At 46.2% G+C, this 20907-nt stretch overlaps 1 protein-coding gene across 6 annotated transcripts in view; it reads left to right on the top strand.

Moving 5' to 3' along the window:
* Nucleotides 1-20907, top strand: part of AKAP8 (A-kinase anchoring protein 8) — a 1455819-nt gene that overhangs the window by 133805 nt on the left and 1301107 nt on the right. For all 6 annotated transcript variants that reach the window (XM_069603890.1, XM_069603889.1, XM_069603892.1 and 3 more), the window contains exon 2: nt 6831-6881. In XM_069603890.1, coding sequence (XP_069459991.1) covers nt 6831-6881 — 51 coding nt within the window. The remainder of the gene's footprint in view (nt 1-6830; nt 6882-20907) is intronic.

Below are 20907 nucleotides of genomic sequence, written 5' to 3'. Positions count from 1 at the left end.
GCCTTGCATATATCCTAACATGACTACCCAGTACAAACTGCCTCGATACACCGAAAAAAAGTTCCAGTCAAAAGCTTTTTCAGCGTGGAGCGAGGCTGCCACTGCAGATGCATGGGGGGTCTATCTGAGAGATAATCCTGAACAATCGCTGCAGATTCAAGACTCTGGACCTGCCAGGGATGAAGCCTGATTGGTCAGGATGGACGAGGAGGGACATGTATGGCAGCAGCCTGTTTACCAGAACTTTGACCAGTATTTTCGCGTTGGAATTAATCAATGACAATTGGCGGTATGAGGCTACCTCCTTTGATGGTCTGTCCGCCTCCAAGAGCACTGTTATGATTGCTTCAGACATTTTCGGTGGAAGGTTGCCATTTATGTAGTGTTCTTCCCATACCTTAAGTAGTTGTGGGGCAAGGATATCTTTATATGTCTTGTATAATTCCATTGTCAGCTGGTCAGGGCCCGGTGCTTTGCCCAAGGGCTGTGCAGCAATGGACTCTTGTATTTCTTCTTGCGTCACTGGTTCGTCAAGTTCCTCTCTGGCTTCTTCGCCGATGTTAGTGACTGCTATCCTCTCCAAGTACCGGTCTATGCTTTCCTTAGTACAAGTATTTGTTCTAGCATATAGTTTTTTATAGTTTTCTCAAATACTCTGTTGATCTCTTCCATCTCTGTTAAGAACTGTCGCTCCCCCACCTCTATACCTGTGATAATCTGTGAGCCCCTTTTGCCACGTACCATACCGGCCAGATAACAGCCCGGCCGATCCTCATCCCCGTATCTACGGGCTTGGACCAGTGCCGTCATTAGACGTGCTTCTCGATCCGCAGGTTCATGGAACATCAGCAGGTTTCCCTTGATTATTCCCAAGAGGGCCCTGTACATGTTCATTTTCGAGCTTTGCAGTTCCTGCTCTAAATCCCTTAGTTCCCTTCTGGTGTTCTTTAGGATCCCTGATGTGGCTGAAATCGCTGTGCCTCGTAACCATACTTTAAATGTTTCTCATATAGTTATGTATTGTGCGACCGTGTCCTCATTGGTTTTAAAAAAATCTCAATTTATTCGTGCAAGGCTGAAACCAGTGTGGCATATGATGGAGCCGCTCGTGACTTCCTCCATAGCGGTCCGAGCTTTGGTTTCGTACTAAATGTAATCTGCATTACTACTGGGGAATGGTCTGACCACGTGCGCGGTAAGATCTTGTTGCCGCGTAACCTGTGCATCCATGTTGCTGACATCAACCAGTAGTCAATGCGAGACATTGCGTCATGAACAGATGAGTAATATGTGTATTCGGTTTCTTGCGGGTGTTCCTCCCTCCACACATCTACCAGCCTGTACTGGGTTGTTATTTGTGTTTGGGCAGTCGTCGTGAGCCCCCGTTGTCTGGTGCTAAACTTATCTTTTGATACGTTAAGAATCCTGTTAAAATCTCCTCCCCATATCGTAGGGACATCCAGTGTTTTCGTCAGTATTCTCGAGATCTGGGTATGAAAGGCGGGGTTGTCAATATTTGGACCATATGCGTTTACCAACATAACCTTTTCCCCTGCTAGTTTGCCTCTAATAATTGCGTATCTCTTTTCAGGATCTAGTTGGACGTCATCAGTACTGAAAGCCAATGATTTATGTATCCGCGTGAGTGCTCCCCACGCCTGTGATGAATAGGAGGTGTAGTACCTTTGTGGTAGTACCTTTGTGGTCCCCACTTGGGTGCAAACCTTTCATTTGTGGAGCCCAGTGCGTCCGTCTCTTGTAGCATCATAATTTTAGGGGTGTACCTTTCGATGTATGCCAAGATCTTTCTAGCTTTAATGGGATTATTAAGGCCCTGCACATTCCACAAGATCAATCCTATTATATCACCCATTTGTTTCTTGTTTACGCTCAGCTTTTACTTCTAAGTGTACACGCCTTGTGATGACCGCGGTACGACCCCTTATTGGTCTGTTAACCTGTCCGCCAACTTTTATATAACACTTGCGCACCCTTTTACCCAGGCGGGGTCATACCCAACTGTCCGTTTGGGGTTCCACCGCCTCCCAGATCCCCAACCTTGTGAACTTCCCTCACACCCCCCCCTCACCATCTACACCAACTTGATGCACCCCTTGTGTAACCGTGGTACTTCCCTGGGGCACATTGCTAGCAGCTACCATTGCTTGGTCTGCCAGTCGAGCGCCCCCGCTCAGGCTTCAATTAAACTATCTTTTCGTGCCTATACATTTGATATAAATATAAACTTTTGTGTTAAGGATATAGTAGAGCTTCCCACTCAGTCCCCAATCCCTTTTCCGGCTTTGGACCTCAGTTCTGGCCCCGCTGCAGTCCGGTTGCAGAGGGGGAATGGTCGCCTCCACGTAATTCATAGCATCTGTGGGATTCTCGAAGTGTGCTCTCCCTCCATGTTAAATTTGCTGTTTCGCCAGAAACATTCGAGCATACGGTACTCGCCTTGCTCTCAACAATTGCTTCAACTGTTCGTAGTTCCTCCTATGGGCTTGTATCCCGGCTGAAAAGTCTGGGTAAATGTGTACGTTGTTTGCTTCGTAGAGGAGTGTTCCTTGCTCTCTTGATAACTTGAGGATAAGATCCCTGTCTCTATAGTTGAGCATTTAGGCGATGATTTTGCGTGGAGGGGCACCTGGTCTTGGCACAGGGGCGTGGGGGCGGAGCGTGCGCTCGACCAGAAAGTGTGTGAACGAAACAGCCGATACAGAGTTTTCAAGAGTGTTTCAATGACTGGTTCCATTGGGCCCTTACATGCAGCCTCCGTTACCCCCAGCAATGCAGAATTGTTTCTTCTTGAGCGTGATTCCAGCTTCTCGCATTTGACTCTCACTTTAAGTTCCATATTGACCCACCTGTCTTCCACCTCACCAATTCTTGTCTCTGCTTCGTTAATAGGGCTACTTTCCTTTTCTAACTCGGATTTAAGTGATCCTATGGTCGCAACGATATCGTCCAGTTTAACATTCACAGACATGAATCCACTGTGCATGGCTGATAGTAGGTGGTCCACGCAGGCATTTTTGAATGTTGTATCTGATCCGCCGGCCCAGGATGCATCAGATTTCTCCTGGGTGGGGGCCTGGGAGCTGGTGAAGGAGTCCATTGGGCCGTTTTTCTTTCCTGCGCCTTTCCTCGTTCTGTGTAGTTGGAGGTTGTTTCAATGGGTACTAGAGGGGTTGCTGACCATTTTCCCAGGTATAGGCCTGCTGTGCGATGTTGCTTAGTTGATGTTTCTTTTGCAGTTATTTGGGTTGTGGTCTGCACCTCAGTGCCGAGTGTCTTGCAGACCCTGATCTTTAGAAGGGGGACAATGTCTTGGAATTGCGCTCCATGTCTGCTCTCTGACTCCTCGTGTTTAAGGTATCGCCTCATTTACGGATGTTTGCAGTAAAACTATGGAGGAGGTCCTACTCTGGTGTCAGCGTTTCACCCCATCGATCTGGGACGCACACACTGAGTTCTTGCTAACTTTGTGGACATGGCAGGAGCAGTTAGATCTGTGAGGATTATTTTATTTCCTTGCATGTTGCATACTGTATTTTCTATGCAGTGACTTCGGATTTTGTGCTCTGCTATGCCTCCCTTGTATTTTGGCCTCTATTAGGTTGCCCACATGCTTGGGCCTGCAGTGTGCTGTGGTTCTGGCCATGCTGCGTGGCCTCTTGTTGGTCGTGTCCAAATTCCCTTCGCCCGGCACATCACTGGGTTTCCCCTGCTGCGCGCACCCCTTTCTGCTGTGGTGCGCAAAGATGGCGGGCTTGGAGAAACCCCGTGGCTTTGCGGTATGGCCGGCGCCTGTGTTTGTTGTTGCCTGGGGTGGGGGGGAATTGGAGGCGGGCCGGAGGGCGATTGTGCTGCTGGTGGCTATTTCCGCGACGGATCCGATACGCTGGCAACTGCTGGGCCCTCTGGGCTACCGGAACTGGGTGTAGAAGCACCCAGTTCAGCCCTGCAGAGTTACCTGTAGCGCTGGTCTGGTACATGTCTTTATCCCTTCTTTTCCGCGCCTCCGCTCTGTCTGTACGGGAGACATCGCCGCCCGTCTCCTTCACAGGCCGCTGCAGTGCTGGTCTCGATTAGGAGTTCCTTCTGCTCCTGGGTGTCTGGGTTGGCGTTGGCGTGTTAAAGAACACCGTTGGAATCGCAGTCTGCCTCTCCTCTGCCTCCACGCCACCCCGAGACACCAGCCTTCACTCATTGTCGCTGTGGACCATCAGCTTTCTTTGACCTGCAAATGAGGAAGTTATAAGGCATCTTCGAGGATATTGTAATGTTCAGGATGTTGCCTGATGTAGAGCTTCTCGCTTAGGCACCCATTTTCCTCGCTACTCGACAGCACCCCCCGGCGGACGCCTTCTGATCCTGAGCCTGTGGGGGGGTCTGTGGGAGGATCACGAGGGTGGGGGAGGAATGGGAAACCCCCTTGTTCAACTTTCACCGAGACCACAACCTTCTAATGGCTTATTGCAAAACAGAAGCAGTGAGAAACTTTAGGGACTTCACGTTTCATAATTCCCGAAGTACTGGGATGAAAAAGAGTGCTAAAGAGGAACAAAACTGCAGGAGTCGTCAGCCTGTTAATGGGAATGACTCACACCTGAGGGAAATTAAAGGGCCCCTTCAGATGCAGGTCATTATTGAGCAGGGAGAGCAGTATGAGCAGTGTAAGCAGCAGAAGCAGAAACTGCAGGAGGGAGAAGACGCCGGGACCACTGTCGAGCAGAGATCAGTAGCCAATCCTGGGAGGGTCATTGCCTCCAGAAGTCTTACTTGCAGAGGCTGCGCAGCGGGAAGCAAATGTGCAGAAAGATTTCTTCCCCAAGAGGCGAGCACCAGGAAGCCTCCGAAGCAAGGAGAGCTCTGTTTATTTGTGGCGACAGATCAAAAGTGGCAGATTGCGGGGTCGTGTGGAGCCACTGAAGCAGAATACCTATGAGCAGCGAGGGGATCGGACGTACACGCCTTACCCGGTGCGTTCACTAGGGTAAAGAACACTGGAGCACTCGGATGGATTGCATGCTAGATACAGGGGTTTTCAGCATATAAAAGACTTGTGTACGAATGAAAGTAACATTGAAGGCAATTTTTAATATAGAGCTAGCAGAAAAAAAAGAAAACAATATTTTTAAGCATGGGTGTATATTGAGAACCCAGCAACAAGACGGGCAATGCTTTTAAAACCTAATGCAGACAACCATTGCCCAAGCCTAAAACAAGTAAAAGCAAGGCAATTTAAAACCAGCAGATATTGCCAAAGGCAGGAAGGAACTAACAATAGTTCCAAAGGTTTGTAAAGCTTATCGAGCATATTTGAATAAGCATATAACAAGGGCTGGTATAAACCCACAATGCCAAAGCCAAGAAAGAAGTAGAATAAAATCATAACCTTATCAGTGTTTGGTTGATAACGAAGTGGGGAAACAGAGTGGCAAGAAGGATACCCTTCTGGAAAAGGTTATTCAGAAGGAGAGGAGCATAACTTGCAGAGGTTTTTGAAAGTGCTAAAGTGCACCAATGTGACTCTTGCTTTCCCTGAAGAATTGCTTAAAGTTTGATGTTTTAAAGTGATGAACACTGCAAAGCTGATGTAAGCTAATCTTAACCAGAGTCACATGTTGTTTACAAACTACTATTTGCTCAGAGGAGCATACCCGAATAGCGTACTTGAAGTAGTAGGCCTGGCATGGAAGTACACCAGGTAGAAGTTGAAGTGGTGTTAACAAATCATTCTGACAAACTGTTATAGCTGAAGCAAGCACTGTATAAAACTGCTGCAGAAGTGTTATTTACCATCAGAAATAATATATTGTTGCAAAGCATCATGAAAAAGACAATCCAAGTTGCTACTGATGACCTGAGGAACTATTCTGTGTATATGTGAAGAAATCTATTTTGAATCTTACGATTACAAGAGGAAGAGAAAGAACTGTCTTTGTTCTCTGGAGTGTTAGAACATTCTGTTGTTAAGTTGCAGTTACACAGAACTGTGTTGGAATTTTGTTGTAAACTATGATTTCCTTGTTTCATTTTGGAACTGTATAGTAGAATCCTGTTTGAATCTGGGAAGGGGAGACTGTTGTCATATTGTGAATTACTATCATATTATTTTGTTGCCTTTTTGAACTGCCATGCATTACCTTGTTGAGTAACTGTATGTACAAGTGTGAGGGACAGATATCCTTTGTTAGTGTTTCCTTCAGTTTATTGTAGACGGGGAAATCCTCATCAGGGTAGGGATAGTGAGGCATTTATCCAACCTTTTGAGTTAATAAAATGGCATCTTTCCAACTACCTTCACAAATTTTTCTGCCTCACATTTCTGACCCCTCACAGGGTACCTACATATAGAGGTTACGGATAGTATGACGGGAACACCCCTGTTGATGCCTACTATCACTTTGGAAAAGCTAGTGATGCTGCATTAAATGGGGAAATATGCACAAGATGTGATTCTAAAAGGATACAAGCACCAGAAAGATTATTACTCGACGAGTAACATTTGTCATATCAAATGGAGAACAAATGTTGACGCGTCTGTCTACGAAAGTGATTCCTAGCCTAGAAGATCGGCTTACAAAATCGGGTCAAACACCATGCCCTTATTGAAGTGTGGGTTGCAAGTCCATGAAAAGGAATGATTAAGTTAATAATGCAATGTTTTCTCATTGGGTCTCTTGTTTATAAATGAGAATAAATAAAACTGAATAATAATCTTAATTGGCATGGAGCTTCTTCTCCTTCAGCTTCTTTAAAAAGTAAGGACTATTAGAGGTATATTTCAAGAGTTGAAGTGTTACTTTTTATTTCTTTTTCAGCTGGATATGGAGCTTGGAATCCTGGGGCTGTTGACAATGGTACTATTCAAGGTAAATGTCAAGTTTGGGGATTAACTGTTTGGATCTTTAATTGTGATACATTCCTGCTATAACCTAAGTGAATAATAACTCTGTTGTATTCATTATTTCAGTTGTTTTGGTATCTGCAGTGTATGAATTATGATCATTCAAATGAACCAACTTGGCATTTTTTTTCTGTAGGTCTGTCTTCCTGGCTAGCTTTGTATCACAGCATTGTTGTTCATATTTCGTGCACAATTATCACACAAAGAGGGGAGCTTGAGTAAACCCAGTACACTGCATTGTTTCTTTTCAATTATTTTGTTACAGTGTTGTAAAAACATGGATTGCGTACCAGCGGTTTATAGTACTTGCAGGTACTTAAATCTGAATTGAACCGTCGGGAAAAGTTAGTAGTGCTTACAGATACCACTGACCCAACTTGTAAGAGTAGATTTCAATAATATTTGATTGTTACAGTTGTTCAATCAATGGTTCTGGTTTCCTAGTGGCATTTGGATATTGAAGAGTGCAGAAATGTGTTGAATGTATGTTGATCGAACACTGAAGATGTTTTGTAAAGCAAAAGTGGTTGGTGTCTGGTAGTTCACAGGACAGGAGATGTGTATCAGAAGCAGGTTCTTTGAAAGACTGACTTCTGGTGCAAGGCAGCTTGTCTGGACACTTCTAGCCATAGTTGACATCACTGAAAATTATAGATCTTTAACGACCAGGAGCTTTCTTTAAATTTCCAAGCTATCCCAAGGGGAAACATAGCAAATTCCTCTGCAATTTGTCCCAGCTGCCTTTTAGTTCAGCAAATCTCCCTTATTCTACAGATTCCTCATCTCTTGAAATACACGGCAGGCATACTCTGGCCTAGAATCGTTGTGTAGCCGCCAGCAGGTGCTCCACGGCTCTGAGATTCCAACAGCCATCAACGTCATAATTACGCGCTAGTACATACACCATATTCTGAGATGTTTGTGATTTTTAGCTCAGTTACTGTTTTTGTAGTCAAACGTGTGCTTTCCGGAAACAGCCACTTTTCTAGTGCATTTTTGCTTATGTGTCTCACTAGTCTAACTTCAGGCGCTGCAGATACTGGCCCTGGCATATATGATTATCTGATTTGCATTTGGCGCTTGGAGCACTGAGAACTGTTTCCTTGCGGTCCATGTACTAGAAGGCAGGGAGGAAAAATGATGCCAATGATTTAAGGGAATTCGCTAAATCTGGTGGAGTTATAAGGTGGCCCCCTACGTAGTGACATGTTTTCCTGCTGGTGTCCTGGCAAAAGCCATGCTGCCTGAGCATGATTTGTGTGAGAAAAATTAGGAAATTAGTAGCAGACCAAATAATGTTCTTCCCACCATCTTCAGTTACTTTACCGTCTACCCCACTGATGCAACACTCTTGCGTCCAGGTCCTTTTAGAATGTTCTCCTACACCAAAGGCTAGTGACAGGCTGGCATTGTACACCATCTTCTACAGCAGCATAGTGGGAGGCTCCCGAGTCTGCTTGCTTGCTATATTTTCTCAGGCCCATTCTCCCTGATGGCTTCATCTTTATCCTCTGCCAGCTGCTTCTTCTTCGCTGGATAGTGGTGACTCGAGTGGTTTTCGCCCCTGACGTGTTTCTGACTTTCAAATGGATTGTGTCGTCCCACGTATTACTTATCTTTGATATTTCTTATATCCAGCTTGCTGCCCTGGAAATCTTTTTTCAGCAGAGGGGACTGTGCGTCGATGTCCCTCGGAGGCCTCCGTCTTGACGTCAATGTTACAGCTGGTTTATGTAGCACGCGCAGCGCCCGTTGGCCTCAGTTCCTTTTTTTGCGCGCTTCACAGCTTCGGTTATGTAACGCCTAGTTCCTGACCGAAATCTTTTTCTTCGATAATTCATCTTCATCACTTGAGTTTTCGACATGAAATGGCTTTGTCATCTGCGTCGTCCACTCCTCGATCTGGCTTCAAGAAGTGCTGGACCCGCACAGGATCTGCATGTAGTGTTTAGGGTCGAATCATCCGTTCGGAGTGTGAGGACAGCCTGTCGATGACGGCCAAAGCCTTGAGAGAGTGTAGAGGGAAGTTGACAACAGGTAAGCCTAAAAAAATCCCCTTCTACTCCATTTAAACGAAAAGCATAAGACGGGTCGAGATCAACTTCTCTTTGCCGAAAGAGGTCTAAATGTTCCTGTTCGAGAAGTGGTTCACACTACTCCTCGACTTCGAGGCATGGAAAAAAGAGGCACCAGAGGTCGCTAGTCCACCTCGTCATCCAGTTCACCTGAACAAGTTGTTTGTCAGTCCAAATCTAGTACCTCAGTGGGAGGAGTTTAGACTCTGTATGCTAAAGATGTTGGAGAATACGGCCTTGCCCCCCTCAACACCTAGAGGCGATGCTCCAGTCGAAAGACCTCCGAAGCACAAGAGCCTTCCGTGTTCGGACCCAGCCACTGAATCTCCTCGAGAGCGATCTCATCCCTCGAGTCAAGAGAAGGTCTCCTCAAGGTCTAAAAAAACGATGTAATCGACGATCGAAGGAAACCTCTATTACAGGTCCGAAAAGCGTGTCTTAGATGCCGTCGGCACCTATACCGATGGAAAAGCCTTCGATACCTCGAGTGTCGCCCGTCTCGTGCCACACGTGTCATCGACGAATTTGTCGAAGAAGTCGACCTCTACAATTAGGACTTTCGGCTTCTGTGATGACTACCATAATGCCTACTTCAATTGGAAAAAACGTATACACCTCTGACATGAGCAGAATACTTTAAATCACCCTCTTCAATTTATGAAGATTTAGAGGAGTCTTCTGAGGAAGAAAGACCCTTTGGGTTGCAATATGGGACACCATCAGTGCCTGATGAACTTGTATCAAAGGATTCTCGCATGAAGAATTTGGAAGGTCTTCATGAAGCTAGTGGTATTGATACATCTCCTGAAAATGATTTTGGAAAGGCAGACACAGGAGACCATGCTTAAGTAACGTAAAGACAGCTAATGACAAGCGTCATGGAATATATGGGATGGTCGAGACCCACGGCTGTTTTTGAACAGGACGATCTCACAGATATATTAGACAAAGGGCCACAAGAGGACCCAATTGTCCCTTTCCATCAGGCTTTGCAAAGGAGAGTGGCTTCAAATTGGCAAACATCTGAAGTTATCCCGGCTGTAAATTAAAAAGTAACAGCCAAATACAGAGCCTCTATTTCTGATCCTTTGTACCTCTCAAAGCACTCTACACCAGAAAGTCTGGTAGTGCAAGCAGCCACTTCCTCAGGTAGACAAAATGCCTATCCCACAATACTGCAGGATGGAGCTGATAAACGTTACGACGCCATGGCTAAGAAGGTTTTCTCGGCCAGCAATGTGGCTTTAAAATCTGCCAATGCTACGTGCACGCTAGCGAGATTTACACACACCCTTTGGGAGTGCATTTCTATGGCGGCTGACCATATCTCTGAGGGGGAGGAACAAGACTGTTTCCTTAACATTGTCAAGGATGGGAAAGATTCTATGTGCAAATCCCTCCAGACTGGTCTCCATTCTGTTGACAGCATCAGCCGAGCCATGGCGGCTAAAACAGTGATCCTCAGATTTGCTTGTTTGCGAAAGTCGGGATTTGCCCCAGACGTACAATCCAGACTTCTCAAAATGCCCTTTGACGGCAGGCGTTTATTTGGACATAACGCTGATGAGAGTATGGAGAAGCTGCAAACTTCCAAGGCGGTGGCCGAATCCCTTGGAGCTGCAATAAGGCAAACTTCAAACTGCCCTACGGGTGCGCCCTAGAGGGGTAGGTCCTTTCACTATTATTCCGCATTTGGAAGGGGCAGAGGACAACCAGCTCAAAGAGCACGTAAAAGATTCCCCCGTGGTCGACGGGGGAGAGGTACTTAAGACCACAAGAGCAGCGGCTGCCTTACCTTCAGCCACTGCGTCAGCCGCCCCAAAACCTCTGAGGTCTTTGTACACAAGACTGCAGTAGGAGGCAAGTTGTCACACTCCAGCATGCTTTCATGTGCCAATCTAACACAAGACTCCAATTTATCACAGCGGTCCTGGCTGCATCCCTGGGAAAAGCCTCGGCACCAGAGGTGAGGGCTCGAGACATTCTGCAGATGGTGACAAAATTCCAGAATGCCCAACATCTACCGGCCTTCAGTTTTCTGAGGTTGCTCGGTCTTATGGCATGCTGCATTTTTCTGGTGCCAGGCTCGTCTGAGAATGAGATCTCTCCAGCGGGCTCTCAGGACCCAGTGGTCACAGTTCTCAGACATGATCTCAGATCTCCTACAAATCCCAAACGGTGTCGCTGGATCTTCAGTGGTGGGACTGTCGGGAGAACATTCTGAAAGGAGAACCATTTTGGCAACCATGGTCAGAGATAACCGTAGTGACGGACGCCTCACTCACGGGGGTGGGTAGTCCATACCAATGATTTGACCATCAGTGGTCGTTGATCTCCATTGCAGTCCAAACTACATATCAACCTTTTAGAGCTGCGGGCAATCAGACTAGCGCTGAAGGCCTTCCTGCCATCTGTTCGAGGAACAAATGTCCTGATAATGATGGACAACACAGTAGCCATGTACTACCTCAACAAAAGAGGTGTAGGGTCACTACCGCTGTGCAGAGAGGCAATGCAGCTCTGGTTTTGGGCAATACAAGAAGGGATCTCTGTCGGCAGTTCACCTCGCTGGAGAGAACACGACGGCGGACGATCTGAGCAGGCAGAGCAGTCTCCTACGAGTGGAAACTAGCCCAGGAAGTCCTTCAAGAGCTCTTCACCCTTTGGGGAACCCCTCAAGTGGATCTGTTCGTGACCAGTGCCAACAGGAAGTGCGAACTGTACTGCTCAAGGGAATCTCCCCCAAGAGGAGCTCTAGGAGACGCGTTCCTGGTAGACTGGGAATTTCCACTACTGTATACGTTTCCTCCAGTCCCTGTGATTCCGCATGTAATCCGGAGGTTGAGAAGGTTCAAGAAATTCATGATCTTAATTGCCCTGGACTGGGCCAGGAGGATGTGGTGCCCGGACCTTCTGGACATGTCCAAAGAGAGGATCTTCTCTTGCGAGAGGAGGGTCGGGTTCTCCATCCAGATATCAGGACTCTCAGCTTTATCGCATAGTTTCTGAGAAGCTGAGATACAAGGATTGGGACCTCCCGGATGACGTAATGGAGGGTTTGCTTTCGACCATAAGGCCAGCAACCAAATCTTTATACCGCTGCTGCTTGAATAAATTCTGCAGCTGCTTTAGAGATAAGAATGTTGACCCTTTTTTCATGTGATACACCGATGGTGTTATCTTTTCTATCACATCTGGCAAATCTGGGGCTCCAGATTAGTACCCTCAAGGGATACCTGGCAGCGCTTTCTATTTTTAAGTGCTCTTCAGACGAAGTCTACTACTTTAAGATTCCTCTAGTAGTACAATTTCTAAAGGGATTAACTAATCTTTACCCCTATGGCATCTAATCTTGGTGTTAAACTACTTGATGGGAGCTCCTTTTGAGCCTGTAAATTCTTGTCCATTAAGACTTCTAACTCTGAAAATGGTATTCTTAGTGGCAATTACATCAGCCCGAAGGGTGAGTGAGCTACAGGCTTTATCCTGCAAGCCTCCTAAAACTGTCTTTCATAAAGACAGTGGTACTAAAAGTGAAGCCTACTTTTCTTCCCAAAATTGTTGGAGTTTCATATTACTCAGAAGTTAACATTACCATCTTTTTATCCTCCACCATATCCAGGAAAAGAGAAAGAAAGACTTCAGACTTGATCCTAGATGTGCACTGATCTTTTAATTCTCCGGATTGGCTAAACTGCGGCAGAATGACCAGTTATTCATGGGCTATTCAGGTTACAAATTGGGACTGGCCATCACAAAGCAAACTATCTCCAGATGTATTATATAACCTATATCGGAATGTTACGGACTGGCAGGTAAAGACCCTCCAGAACATCTATGAGCTCATTCGACCAGGAGTGTTGGAACTTCATCTGCGTTGCAGAGGGGAGTTCCAATAAAGATTATATGTGCAGCTGCCACATGGTTGTCTGTGCACACCTTTACTAAATACTACAGTTTAATCTTCTCCACAAGCCAAGATTCTGCTTTTGGAAAGCAGTGTTGCACTCTGTGCATACATAACCACATACATTTTTACTCCCTTCTCCAAATTATGTAAACTGCTTTGGGAGTGTATGAAAGATGAGGAATACGTGGGAGGACATAATCCATTCATACAACATGTTACTTACCCATGTTAACGTTCTTTCCACTGGATGTTCCTCCCACATATTCCTCATCGCCCCTCCCATCCTACCCGGCAGTAGTTACTCAGGATGAGTAACCGTCAAACACAAGGTAATCCTCCACTTGTCAAAACGGAACTGAGGCCAATGGGCGCTGTGCGTGCTACATATACCTGCAGTGACGTTGATGTCGAGACGGAGACCTCCGAGGGTCATCGACTCGACCAGGTATCGACGCACAGCACCCTCTGCTGTAAATGTCTTTCTGAGGCAGCAAGCTGGATATTGGAAATATCAAAGGTAAGGAATACGTGGGAGGAACATCTAGTCGAAAGAACGTTACCATGGGTAAGTAACTTGTTCTTCTCTTTGATCAGTGGTTGGCTGACCTGGCTCAGGGTGCTCCATGCCTCTGTTATGGATGTGGCCTTGAGGTCCTTACCCAAAGTGGTGGCCAGAGCTGCGGTGATATTGGGCCTTCTTCCTCAATGACTGCAGAGTGAAAATACATTTCAGGGAAACACCACCCGGGGTCTTGACTTACCCTTCTCATCTTTGCATTTTTGATATCTTGGGGTAGCACTGAGATCAAGACAGGTCGCCATGATGCCTTTTCTGAGGCTATTTATCGTGCTTTATCTTTCTTTCAATTTACTTTTTTTTAATACAAAATTGTCATAAAAGCATTATAAAATACAAGAAAACATTAATTCATAACACAGGCACAAAATAAAAAATATACTTAAGTTATAGTGATAAAGAAATCATAAACAAAATTATATACACAGCTAGAGTTAAGATCTAAACCAAGTTCATGATAAGATGATTGCAAAACAGTCCTACACCATTTAGATATTAATCCCTGCCGTGCATTCTAGAACCTGAGCCTTCAGGGCATACCCCTGGCAAAATCTGAGAGTCCAATCGGGTATTTAGACACAAGGTACTTGTAATTGGTTTCCCTCAGATATCGGTCTTGTCTCAGATTTAATAGTAACCCCCATCGTACATGTGTAGACTCAACCTTTAATAGGTAACGTAGAGCTATGTGGCATTCACGAATATCTGACTCATTTCAAATCGAAATCGAGGTTCTTTGTCTGAGTAAAGTGTATTCTGGCCAACAAATCTTCCTTTGAGGACCCATATAGTTCACAGTGGATTAGAGACACAGCCCTTTGGGGCAGTTTATTTAATATTGCCCTCATAATTAGGCATCTCTGTCTCCTTTAGGGAGTTGGTCCACATAAGGTAATCCTGTAGGCTGCAAGAAGTTAAAATAATATGTTTATGGTTGGATGGTTTTACTATGTTTTTTCTCCTAGAAGATAAGAGAAGGTGATAAGGCACTGTTTTAGAGTCTGTTTTGGAGTCTGGTTGCTAAAGTAACGTTGTGCATCGATCTTTTGGAGATCAAACTTGATAAGTGGCAGCCACGAGCTGCAGTTTGAGCGTGGCTTAGCTAGGAAAGACCTAATGATGTAATGTGATTAAAGGAATAGTGCGGTCAAAAATGTTATTGTCCTGAGAGCTCGGGCATGTGTTTTTTAAGCATACCTTGATTGCATACGTTGATCGATCATACTAACATTTCCTATGCACCTTACCGTAGTTTTCCTCACTTTTCCACATACAAAATCAGGCAGCAGGGTGTGGCCATCTTGTGCTAATCTTATTTGTTGCTGCATCGCCCTAAGGTGAACTGCCCTGGCAGCACTAATTCATATCCCCTGCCCCTGAGGCTGACATCACTAGACGCATACGAGCCATTTCACAATGCCAATGCACGTATCGTGTCAACGTGCTCTGTACGCCAGCTAATGACGTGTCTCCATGGAAATGGCTGGACGCCTATTGCCTCAAGAAGTATAAACTGACTGCTTCTCATCAGAAATCAGATTAATTTTTTCAATCGTTTCACTGTCTTTTTTTGTGTACCTGTGGCTCGTTTCTGCTCTTTTCAGCTTTTTTTCGTTGCTGGTAGCCCATGCAAACAGATACTAGTAATATCATTACTATCTATTTTAATTTTGTTGCAACAATACAGCCCTAACAGTAAGAGCCAGAGTATTCCAAGGCGTTATTACTCAAAAGCGAAAGATGCAGAAACGATGGGGCTTCGGACGACAGTTGGGAGGACGAATCACCAGATCAAGAGCCTGAGCCTAGTCGCATGGATGACGTCTCCACCTGGTGTAACTGCAATCGGTACGAGGTAATGCAAACCGAGGAGGAGAACTGCTGCTGCTGAAAAAACTCTGGATGCTTTTCCTACATATCGGAAGACGAGACACGGCCGCAATGGGTTACCGAGCTGTATGACTTCAGGGCAGCCTGCCTCACACGGTCCGTGTTGAGGATTATGATGGTGCTCATGCATGAACTTTGCGAAACAGTTTGCCCTCGTAATCCAAGTAATGAGTAAGTGTACTCTAGATGTGATGTCACTTAGGCCACTAACATTTCATGTTTGTCTCCTATATTGTCGTAACTTTGATGTACCACTGCCAAATGAATGTAGTCTTGCAATTCTCTACATCACTTGCGATTTGGGGAAATCATAGTGGTCGTTGTATGTGTCTTTCACGCACAACCAAGAAACAATATTTCAAAGGGATTGTGTCCTCCAACGTATTCCTTATCTTGATAATAGATCATCTCCAGCTTGCTGGCCTCGGGAAAAACATTTTCAGTAGAGGGTGCTGCGCGTCCACGTCCCTCGAGCCGATGTCCCTCGACAGCCTCAGTATCGGCGCCGACGTCATCATGCGTATAAATAGACTTGCGCAGCGTCCGTTGCTCAGTTCCGTTTTTCCGCACTTCGTGGGCCTCGGAATCGCGTTGCTCAGTTTGTTAGTCAGATATATTCTTCATTATTCCTCGAATACCAACTCTTACTCAATGGCTTCCTCATCCGAACCGACGACTCCACGGTCCGGCTTCAAAAAATTTCGAGACTGTGGAAAGAAAATGTCATTGACAGATACTCACAGGATTTGTTTGTGGTGCCTGGGATCAGAGCACCAATGTTCGGAGTGCGAAGACTGCATGTCCATGACGGCGAAAGCCTTGAAGGAGCGTAAGGGGAAGCTTGAGAGAGATAAGACAGTTGAAACTCCTTCGAAAGTTTCCTCGGCAGAGTCGAGACATTCGTCTCCTCGCCAACACAGGAAACATTCTCGTTCTAGGTCTCGAAGCAGTTCCCACCACTCTTCGAGATCCAAGCATTCAAATAAGAGACGTCGAAGATCCCCTTCCTCGTCGTCTTCTTCTGTTTCTCCGGAAAGAGTCAACTGCCCCACAAAACATAGTTCTTAAGCTGAGTGGGAGGAATTCTGTAAAAGGATGCTTAGCATCTTCGAGAAAGCGGCCTCGACCCCCTCGAAAACAGCTGAGGGTGATACCGTGGGTGAAAGACCTGAAAAATCGGAACGCTGTGAGTCGTTGCACCCGGCGAAAGAAACTACTCGAGAGCGTCACAAACCCTCGAGCAAAGGCACTGTGCCATCGATGCCATCGTCAAAAGTCCCTTTGACGCATAAATCTGCATCATTGACGCCGTCTTCGACGTCGACGCTGAAAAAGACCAAACCCACGGCCGTCACTACCTCACAGCCAGTGGTCATACTCAGGGCCTCTAACACGACTTCGAGAATGTCATTGACAACCTTGATTAGGATTCCAATCCTCTCGAGTTCTTCGAGGCCTCTTCCAATCTTCTCAACGCCTTTTTCGGTGTTTTCGAAGCCTTTAGCGTCCGCGTCTACGACGTCGACGTTTTCTCAACCAATTATGACAAATTTAGCCCCTTCTGCTCTGGAAATGGGATTTAATCCATTTCCAAGGTCTGATCATTTCGGACCTTTGCCTTCAATTTATGTGGAAGGGGAGGATTCGGATCAGGAAAGACCATTTGGGTTGCAGAGATCTGCAACACCTGAACCAGAGTAATTTTACCTCTGAGGAAAATAGGTTAAAGGATCTTCGAGAATCCTTACATAAGGCAAGTGGGTTAGATACTTCCCCAGAAATAGAATTTGCCAAACCAGACCCAGGGGAACATGCCGAGACCCCTTACAGAATTTTAATGGCAAGAATTATAGAATTCATGGGTTGGTCTACACCTTCACCTGCATTCCAACAGGATGACCTTACAGACAATTTAGTTAAAGGCCCACAGGAGGATCCTGTGGTTCCATTTCACGTTGTGTTAGGAAGAATTCTCTGTTTAGGCTGAATTTCCTAACCTAGTGAGTCCCCCAGCAGCTTTGCTGGATTTTTTGGGGTTTATTTTTTCTCCTGCCAAGAGTGAGACTCTTTTACCCTCACTCTTGGACATGACTTGAGTGTTTTCTGTGACTTGCTATGTGCTTATGGGCTAGGGGGTAGTTTTCCCCATAGGCCATCATTGGTTTTTGAATGTGTGTTACACAGCACCCTCAGTGCAGTAGCACAGGGGTGTCCTAGAGACCCCCAAACATAGACTCGACACCCTGGGACTGACTACTGTCTCCCTGGGTCTGTAAAGTTACCATTGACTTTACTAGTCTTAACTTAGGAACTTAACTAGTACAAACCATCTTACTGTGGAAGTACTGGTAGGGGCAATTAGATTGCCCCTGGGTCTGTTGTCGAGGGGGTACTGTCCCGTCCCCCCTCGCCGAGTTCTGGCTGGTGGCAGTGGATACCACGGAAATATTCCACCGGAATATTTCCCAATGGGATTTCCCATTGTTTTTGATGCACCACTTTTTGGTGCAATGTTAAAGATACCGCCGGTTTATTTATTTAATATAAATTCACCGGTTGGGATTTTTTGCCGGAACTCGCTGCCAAAATGGTGTCTAGGTTCACTTCAGTAACCCTGAACCCGAGTCGAGCCTTTGTTCCACTTTTGGCGGGCTTCTGCACAGAAGCCCTCCAAAGTGGTGCCATTCTGTCTGGGTACCACAGGGGGTGTGGGAGGGGGTTTAGGCACCCTGGACTGAGTTGCCTTGCCAACTCATGTCGCACTCTAGTGTGATTGGCCCAAGTGGTGAGCCACCCCGCTCACCACTTAGCATGTTTGAGTGACAACTAGGCTGTATGAATGGGGGTTTGCTGCATAAAAGCAGGGTTTTTGGGACTGGTTCTTGAGAAGTCGCCACAGGACCTAAGAAGCCGAAGAGGGAGAAGCCGAGCCGACCTGCCAAGACGACACCACCGGTGAAGCCCTGCGGAACCGTCTCACCACTTTTCCCGACGACAGAGGAGATCTCCCGCTGGAGAGTCTTCTTCCCTTAACTGGTGGGGACAACCAGTTGCTGCCTTCTTTTCGCCATCCCGAAGCATCTCGTGGCCGCCTTGCCTGTGCCAAGCACCCCGGCAACCGGGATACCACTTTTTACCTCAACCGCGAAAGAGGGGTAAAAATCCTTTGTGACTGGAAAACTCCACGGCTGGCCTCATCCCTGGTAGTGCAACGACCTGCAGCTTTCCTCCACGTCGAGATCACATCTTCCTCGGGACGACGCGCGACTTGCACCCACTACCAGGAACGACTACCACCGCTGGAGGAATCTTTCCACTTTTAAAGGTACTGTGTTCCGCCCGGCCTCCCTTGCCACCGATTGTACGGGGTAGATTTAGCCCTCGGCTCTCGAACCTGGGTAGGTCTGGGACACCCTAACTAAACTTTTCAGAACCGTAGTAAAACCTTTTTTACTCACCTGCAAAGACTTGTGACATTGTGTGATCTTGGGCACATTTTCGCCTGGCTCCCTCTAAAGCGGGCCCCGAACTAATTCTCCTTGTTCCACCATTGACTGTCTTTGCTAACCTTATGTGAAAAGTGTTTTACCTTACTGCTCTCTTTATTTCTGCCTTTTCCCTCCCTTTTGGTAATACTTGTTGGAGTACCATCTAACGTTAAGCGCTCACCTCTGGTTGGAAATAAGTGGTGTCAACTTAGAATTGTCCAACAAATGATTAGGGATGTACATATGAGTAATAGTAACTGTGTTTGACTTTCTTACCTTTTCTATTGTGCTAGTGTATTTATGAGTGTACCTTTAATAAATAAGTTTATACTTTTACACCTAGCTCTGCTCAGTGTTTGCTTGTGCTACTGTGCCTCTGTACCTATTGTGTATCCTCTGTATACTGCCTAACTCTTCTTGAGGGAAGTCTGACTGCTCAGCCACAGCTACCACAGTGAATCTGTGCGGTGCGGACTGCTACCAAGTGGGTTTACTGCCAACACCTGTAGTCTTAAATCTTTTGCAGTGGTCCCAGAGGGAACTGCACAGGTTTCTGCCTAACACGTTGCATTACAAAGAAAAATATTGGCTAACTGGGAAACTCCTGAGGTTACCAGCGGTTAACAAGAAGTTATCAGCCAAATATAGGGTCTCTGCTACTGACCCTATATTTTCAGGAGGATCCTGTGGTTCCATTTCACGCTGCATTACAAAGAAAAATATTGGCTAACTGGGAAACTCCTAAGGTTATCCCAGCGGTTAACAAGAAGTTATCGGCCAAATATAGGGTCTCTGCTACTGACCCTGAATTTTTGTCTAAACATCCAACTCCACAGAGTCTGGTTGTTCAAGCAGCAACTGCATCAGGCAGTAGATCGGCATACCCTACTGTTCCACAGGACAGGGATGACAAAAGATACAACTCTATGGCTAAGAAAGTCTTTTCTGCATGTAGCATGGCGTTGAAATCTATTAACGCTACTTGTACACTTGCAAGGTTCAGCCATAAACTTTGGGAGTGTGCTTCATCAGCGGGTGACTGCCTCCCAGAGGGAGAAGAAAGGGAAGCGTTTCTAAACCTCATTAAGGATGGTAAAGACGCAATGTGCGAATCCCTTCAAATTGGCATTGATTCTGCTGACAGTATCAGTAGGGCCATGGCGGCAAGTACTACAACCCGGAGATTTGCGTAGTTGCGAAAGTCTGGGTTTGTTTCAGATGTACAAGCCAGACTTTTAAATATGCCCTTTGACGGCTTTTTGTTTGGTAAGACGGCGGATGACAGCCTAGAAAAGTTATAGACATCCAAAGCAGCAGCAAAATCCCTTGGAGCTGCAATCCGTCAAACGCCATACCGCCCCTCAGGAACCTCTTGGAGAGGCAAGTCCTTTCGCTTTTATTCCGCATTCGGAAAAGGCAGAGGACAGTCGCTTCAAAGAGGTCAAAAAAGATTCACCCGAGGTGGGTGGTGTAAAAATACAAAAGCCGCAGCAGCAGGTGCCTCTTTACCCTCGGCATCTGCATCAGCCGCCTCTAAATCACTCTGAGGACTCTCCTCACAAGACACCAGTAGGGGGCAGGCTAACTCAACATCTGACGGAATGGCAGGCTATTACGTCAGATGCTTGGGCATTGGAGACAGTTGCCCAAGGTTACTGCCTGCCTTTTCTACGCATTCCTTAGTCATCCACCGGGGAACAGCTCTCGGAAAGTTCCAGATCTGCTCCTCTTGCAGGAAATTGTAGACCTGCTGGAGAAAGGTGCCGTAGAACCGGTACCTGTAGTGGAGAGGAACAAGGGCTGGTACTCCCCCCTACTTCCTAATACCGAAGAAGGACGGAGGACTGAGACCTATCTTGAACTTACGAGAATTGAACAAGTTCCTCAGGAAGGACAAGTTCAAGATGGTAACTCTCTCTCAGATCCTTCAGGCCCTCCAGATTCAGGACTGGCTGGTATCTTTGGACCTTCAGGATGCTTATTTCCATGTGCCAATCCATCTCGAACACAGGAATTACCTGAGGTTCGCAATTGGCGGCTCTCATTATCAA

This window comes from Ambystoma mexicanum, chromosome 3q (genome assembly GCF_040938575.1).
Source record: "Ambystoma mexicanum isolate Mex_15411 chromosome 3q, UKY_AmexF1_1, whole genome shotgun sequence".
Classification (NCBI taxonomy): domain Eukaryota; kingdom Metazoa; phylum Chordata; class Amphibia; order Caudata; family Ambystomatidae; genus Ambystoma; species Ambystoma mexicanum.
The sequence above is the reverse complement of the archived record's forward strand: the minus strand, read 5'-3'. Positions and strand labels throughout refer to the sequence as shown.